The sequence below is a fragment of the Coregonus lavaretus genome (genome assembly GCF_964263955.1).
Source record: "Coregonus lavaretus genome assembly, chromosome: 39".
NCBI lineage: Eukaryota > Metazoa > Chordata > Actinopteri > Salmoniformes > Salmonidae > Coregonus > Coregonus lavaretus.
This window is the reverse complement of record NC_140026.1, coordinates 19,470,853-19,478,082: the sequence shown is the minus strand read 5'-3', so window position 1 is coordinate 19,478,082 and position 7,230 is coordinate 19,470,853. Positions and strand designations below refer to the sequence as shown.

The 7,230-nt window shown below is 42.0% G+C and overlaps 1 protein-coding gene across 1 annotated transcript; it reads right to left on the bottom strand.

Moving 5' to 3' along the window:
* Positions 1–1,673: 1,673 nt before the first annotated feature.
* LOC311112889 (leucine-rich melanocyte differentiation-associated protein-like) lies at positions 1,674–4,978 on the bottom strand (the record flags this gene model as incomplete). The annotated part of the gene is made up of 4 exons (XM_084156029.1): positions 1,674–1,818; positions 2,217–2,294; positions 4,382–4,573; positions 4,794–4,978. The coding sequence occupies 4 exons, from the start codon at positions 4,976–4,978 to the stop codon at positions 1,674–1,676; spliced, it is 600 nt and encodes a 199-aa protein (XP_084012155.1).
* Between the last annotated feature and the right edge of the window lie 2,252 nt (positions 4,979–7,230).

Sequence of the window (7,230 nt, the reverse complement as noted above, 5' to 3'; positions counted from 1 at the left end):
TTTCAGGTCTCCAGAGATGTTCGATCGGGTTCAAGTCCGGGCTCTGGTTGGGCCACTCAAGGACATTCAGAGACTTGTCCCGAAGCCACTCCTGTGTTGTCTTGGCTGTGTACTTAGGGTCGTCGTCCTGTTAGATGGTGAACCTTTGCCCCAGTCTGAGGTCCTGAGCGCTCTGGAGCAGGTTTTCATCAAGGATCTCTCTGTACTTTGCTCCGTTCATCTTTGCATCAATCCTGACTAGTCTCCCAGTCCCTGCCGCTGTAAAACATCCCCACAGCATGATGCTGCCACCCCCATGCTTCACCATAGGGATGGTGCCAGGTTTCCTCCAGACGTGACGCTTGGCATTCAGGCCAAAGAGTTCAATCTTGGTTTCATCAGACCAGAGAATCTTGTTTCTCATGGTCTGAGAGTCTTTAGATGCCTTTAGGCAAACTCCAAGTGGGTTGTCATGTGCCTTTTTACTGAGGAATGGCTTCCGTCTGGTCAGTCTACCATAAAGGCCTGATTGGTGGAGTGCTGCAGAGATGGTAGTCCTTCTGGAAGGTTCTCCCATCTCCACAGAGGAACTCTGGAGCTCTGTCAGAGTGACCATCGGGTTCTTGATCACCTCCCTGTTCAAGACGCTTCTCACCTGATTGCTCAGTTTGGCCGGGCGACCAGCTCTAGGAAGAGTCTTGGTGGTTCCAAACTTCTTCCATTTAAGAATGATGGAGGCCACTGTGTTCTTGGGGACCTTAAAAGCTGCAGAAATGTTTTGGTACCCTTCCCCAGATCTGTGCCTCGACACAATCCTGTCTCAGAGCTCTACGGACAATTCCATCGACCTTATGGCTTGGTTTTTCCTCTGAAACGCACTGTCAACTGTGGGACCTTATATAGACAGGTGTGTGCCTTTCCAAATCATGTAAAATCAATTGAATTTACCACAGGTGAACTCCAATTAAGTTGTAGAAACATCTCAAGGATGACCAACGGAAACAGGATGCACCTGAGCTCAATTTTGAGTCTCATAGCAAAGGGTCTGAATACTTATGTAAATAAGGTATTTTTTTATTAATTTTTATATACATTTGCAAACATTTCCAAAAACCTGTTTTCACTTTGTCGTTATGGGGTATTGTGTGTAGATTGCTGAGGATTTCTATTTTATTTGATCCATTTTAGAATAAGGCTGTAACGTATCAAAATGTGGAAAAGGTCAAGGGGTCTGAATACTTTCCGAAGGCACTGTATATATATTTCCTGCTTTTCTTATATCTCCTAGATATAAGACAGACACTTCAAAACCTTGTTCCTCATGATTTATTTGTTGACTGTCTTTTAAGCCATTTATGAATGGGTTATTTAATGTGTTTCTATGGGCTGTAGTAGTAAAGTCCAAATTCAATATTTTATCAAATATTTTTTATACCTAAAGGGGTCCTAAAATTCTAAATCAAATAGCTAAATGATCCATCGCATGACCATCTGAAAACAATTCCATATTTCAGCTTAGAACCCCCTTATCCATAGAAAAGTCATAAGTATGTTATCCCATGTTCATTTTCATATATTTGCAAATGGTGCTAACTTGCCTTGAACTAGTCATCTATCTATACAATGATTATTTTCTCATCTTGATAAATCTTTGATAAAGTTCAGTTCGATAGGGAGCAGTGTTATGGAGGGATTCAATGATGGAGTTCCTTCCTCCTTTTGCTGCCTTCTCTGGTCCTCTGCATCCTATAGGTCTTCTTAGCCTGTGCTCTCTCTTTATCCAAAACCTCAGCGTCATCCAGGATCTTCAGGCTTGGGATCTGACTGATCACATACTGCCTGTGTGGCCAGAGGAGGATCATGTTTGTGGGCGAGACACAAAAAGCATAAAGCACATAATTTCATACTGTAGTAATGACAGAACATGTTGATGAGGGACAGTAAGTCTGGTATATAGCGGGGGTCGGCAACAGGCGACCCGCGTTCCAAAACCGACCCGCAAGTATTTTTGTGTGTAGATTGAAATCAATTTTAGAATAAGGCTGTAACCTAACAAAATGTATTTCCGAATGTACTGTAAATCACACAATTTCAACGAACTTATTTTGAGATATAGAATCATGTCATGTTCCTATGACTGTAAGGTTACACAACACATCCTTCTCATCTAAATCTAAAAAGACATCTGATCAAAAAGGTGCAGCTTTAGTGTATCAGCTGTGTTCACTCAAGCTCACCTGTAGTCTATGTACTGGTCTAGATTCCCTCCATTGAAGTAGCTGGGTGCTGCTTCATTGTTCATCATGCTGACAATCCTAAATTAAGTAAAAACATCCAGAGGTCGAACAACAACACTTAAATGCCTAGTCACCTTACCCTTATACAGTGGCTTGCGAATGTATTCACCCCCTTTGGCATTTTTCCTATTTTATTGCCTTAAAACCTGGAATTAAAATTGATTTTTTTGTGGGTTTGTATCATTTGATTTATACAACATGCCTACCACTTTGAAGATGCTAAATATTTTTTATTGTGAAACAAACAAGAAATAAGACCCAAAAAAACTATTCAATACTAAGTCAATACTATGTAGAGCCATCTTTAGCAGAATTTACAGCTTCAAGTCTCTTGGGGTATGTCTCTATAAGCTTGGCACATCTAGCCACTGGGATTCTTGCCCATTCTTCAAGGCAAAACTGCTCCAGCGCCTTCAAGTTGGATGGGTTCCGCTGGTGTACAGCAATCTTTGTCATACCACAGATTCTCAATTCGATTGAGGTCTGTGCTTTGACTAGGCCATTCCAAGACATGTAAATGTTTCCCCTTAAACCACTCAAGTGTTGCTTTAGCAGTATGCTTAGGGTCATTGTCCTGCTGGAAGGTGAACCTCCGTCCCAGTCTCAAATCTCTGGAAGACTGAAACAGGTTTCCCTCAAGAATTTCCCTGTATTTAGCGCCATCCAACAATCCTTCAATTCTGACCAGTTTCCCAGTCCCTGTCGATGAGAAACATCCCCACAGCATGATGCTGCCACCACCATGCTTCACTGTGGGGATGGTGTTCTCGGGGTGATGAGAGGTGTTGGGTTTGCGCCAGACATAGCGTTTTCCTTGATGGCCAAAAAGCTCAATGTTAGTCTCATCTGACCAGAGTACCTTCTTCCATATGTTTGGGGAGTCTCCCACATGCATTTTGGCGAACACCAAACGTGTTTGCTTATTTTTTTCTTTAAGCAATGGCTTTTTTCTGGCCACTCTTCCGTAAAGCCCAGCTCTGTGGAGTGTACAGCTTAAAGTTGTCCTATGGACAGATACTCCAATCTCTGCTGTGGAGCTTTGCAGCTCCTTCAGGGTTATCTTTGGTCTCTTTGTTGCCTATCTGATTAATGCCCTCCTTGCCTGGTCCATGAGTTTTGGTGGGCGGCCCTCTCTTGGCAGATTTTTTGTGGTGCCATATTCTTTCCATTTTCTAATTATGGATTTAATGGTGCTCCGTGGGATGTTCAAAGTTTCTGATATTTTTTTATAAACCAACCCTGATCTTTACTTCTCCACAACTTTGTCCCTAACCTGTTTGGAGAGCTCCTTGGTCTTCATGGTGCCGCTTGCTTGGTGGTGCCCCTTGCTTAGTGGTGTTGCAGACTCTGGGGCCTTTCAGAACAGGTGTATATATACTGAGATCATGTGACAGATCATGTGACACTTAGACTGCACACAGGTGGACTTTATTTAACTAATTATGTGACTTCTGAAGGTAATTGGTTGCACCAGATCTTATTTAGGGGCTTCATAGCAAAGGGGGTGAATACATATGCACGCACCACTTTTCCGTTATTTATTTGTTCAAATTTTTTTAAACAAGTACTTTTTTTCATTACACTTCACCAATTTGGACTATTTTGTGTATGTCCTTTACATGAAATCCAAATAAAAATCAATTTAAATTACAGGTTGTAATGCAACAAAATAGGAAAAACACCAAGGGGAATGAATACTTTTGCAAGGCACTGTACATGTCTACCTCTATCACTCCAGTATCCCTGCACATTGTAAATATGGTATTGGAACTAACCCTGTATAGAGTTTACTTACTTTCTTGTGTTCTTCTTATTTCTTGTGTGTTTTTGTTCTACCTTATGTTGCTTTTAGGACTACATTAATATGTATTACTGCATTGTACTTGTGCATGTGACATTAAAACTTGAAACTTGAAAATGGTCTTTGTGTTATGCTCTCATGTTTTTTGAACATTGTATTAACATGTCTGTTCAATGCTCCACAATGTTGCACCCTACTGAACGCAGTTTGGAATGATAACAACAAAGGTGTTGGCTTCAACAGAAACTTACACCCAAGCAAAAACACACACTGCCCCAATGACTTCAGTAAAAGCCAGTCTTACTTGATGTTGGGGAACTTGCTTCGGATCTCCTCAACGAAGATGGGCAGGTTGCCGATCTTATTCTTGTTGATCCACACGGTGGTGACACTAGGCATGTAGGGGAACTTGACGTGGGACGAGTAGCTGTTGCAGTCCAGGATCAGAGTACTGAGCTTCTCCAGTTCACCCAGGAGAGCTGGGCTCCGTTGGCAGCTGAGTGAAGGAGAAACATTGCCAGGTAGACTGTGTGTTAATAGTATAGTACACATGCATAGCATGTCTCTGATTTGTGCGTGAAAGAGAGAGATGGACTTCAGATGTGTATGTGTGTTTTGACAAGAGAGATTGTGTGTGTGTGTGTGTGTGTAGCACATGTGTATGTAATATGTGTGTATTTGCCTCTGTCTCTATAGGGCTCATAGCAGAAGGATACTCCTCCAGCAGGTTGTAGCTGAGGTCCAACACTTCCAGGGTGTCTCGCTGGGCTAGTATGACTTCGTAGGGGATCTCTAGCAATCCCTGGTAGGCAAAGGAGAGACTCCGAAGCCCCAGCACCGGGCCTGGCTGACCGGGTTGGCCAGGCTGGCCTGGTGCAGCAGGAGGCCCCCCTGTCTCCATGGCCAAGAGGCCGAGCTACAGCCTCCAAGCACCTCACTCTTCGGTGCCAACTAGCCAGATTACCAGGGGATTCAGATACATGGCTCGGTAATCCCCAATATCCACCCTCAAATCAAAACGACAAGGGCATCATGGTTTAGTTATTGAGAGTACTAATTACCAAAACCCCTTTTTCAGGAGTTAAACATAAACAAGCAGACAAAATGCTAATCGCTCACCCAAACATCAGATGAATTGTACATATAATTGACTGACAAGATAGTTAATTCAGCTGATGTCCCAGGGCAACCTGAGTTCAAATACTATTTGAAATCTTTTACATACTTTGAGCATTTGCTTCAGCCTGCCTGGGTTGCTATATGGGTGGGGTTTGCACCTTTGGGACTTTTCTATTGGTTCCATTGCAACAGGCATGCTCAATGAAGCACATCTAAAGTATTTGAAATGATTTCAAATAGTATTTGGTCCCAGATCTGAGTGAGTCACTCATCAGAGGGATTGCATGGAAACCAGCAGCTGCAGTAGACCTTCAGGACCAAAATTGAATATGTATAACAATTTTTCACCTTTGAGAGGTGTTGGTACATCTTGAATTTTGGAATGTTGACATGAGTGAATACAGCACTGCTACACTGGTAAAAAAAAAAACATTAACAGAATCCAAACATGGTCTGACCAGAGGAACATAATACAGTAGTTTACCGCCAGCGATGTGGTTGGTTATCATTCAGTTCACCTAATGATTGTTATTTGTAGCATACAGTAGGTCAACAGCTGTGCCTGTTGTCATGTGTTAAAAGAAAGTCATTTCACCATTAGATCAGGGCTGAGGTATTGGATTTCAGGAGGCTATGAATGACCCACTCTGTCAGAAAACCAGACCAAATGCCTGTGCAGGTAATTCCCTCAGTGAAATGTTTTTCTCTGGGCCGATCAGCCTTCTCATAGTTCTACAAACATCTTTAAATCTTGCCATTGAAAACATTCTATGAAAAGCTAAGGTTGTATGGTCAGCAACTCTTAAAAAACAACCTGAATCGTCATGACACCACGGGTGCAGAAAAGCTCTCTCTCAAACTTGTCAGAGATACATAGGAACATTCATAGAAGTAGGTCAGCTCAAATAGGCAAACATGATTTCACAAACAATACATATAGCACATAAATAGATCTATATACAGGTAATCATTCCATTTGATCCAACTCACCACGATGTGTAGTGGGGTGGTTTTCAGGCAGCTCTACTGGCTGAGATGAAGTCTGCTCACTGCACATAAAAGGCACTCATTCATGGCTCAGCTCTGGATCACAAGATCCGGATAATCACATTGGCCATTAACCCCTTCCTGTCCACGGGTCCTCCCAAAGGCCAAGACCAGGCATAAAAGGTGGCCTAACAACGTGTTAAGTTGCATATAGAAATATAATGAATACAGCTGACACGATTCCTTATTCCACATGTCAGAGAGGCATGTTTGTTCAACATAATACATTTCTCTATGAATGTTCCACAATGTATTGGCCCAGTTATTCCCAAACAAAAATCCTTTATAGTTATTCTTCCAGTCAAGGGATACCGTGAGGAGATCCTGAGGCCCATTGTCGTGCCATTCATTCACCGCCATCACCACGTTTCAGCATGATAATGCACGGCCTCATGTCGCAAGGATCTGTACATAATTCCTGGAAGCTGAAAATGTCCCAGTTGTTTCATGGCCTGCATACTCATCAGACATGTCACCCATTAAGCATTTTTGGGATGCTCTTGATCGACGTGTATTACAGAGTGTTCCAGTTCCCGCCAATATCCAGCAACTTCACACAGTTATTGAAGAGGAGTGGGAAAACATTCCACGGGCCACAATCAACAGCCTGATCAACTCTATGCGAAGGAGATGTCGCGCTGCATGAGGCAAATTCTGGTCAAACCAGATACTGACTGGTTTTCTGATCCACGCCCCTACCTTAAAATAAATAGTTATCTGTGACCAACAGATGCATATATATATTCCCAGTCATGTGAAATCCATAGATTAGGGCCTAATGAATTTATTTCAATTTACTGATTTCCTTATATGAACTGTAACTCAGTAAAATCTTAGAAATTGTTGCGTTTTATATTTTTGTTCAGTGTACTTTAGAATACTAATAGATACTGCAAATTTTCCCTGAAATAAGCAATATCACAGTAAACAGTAATATTACTGGCTATAATAATACAGCAAATGTAGTGGCAACATTATTTATATACA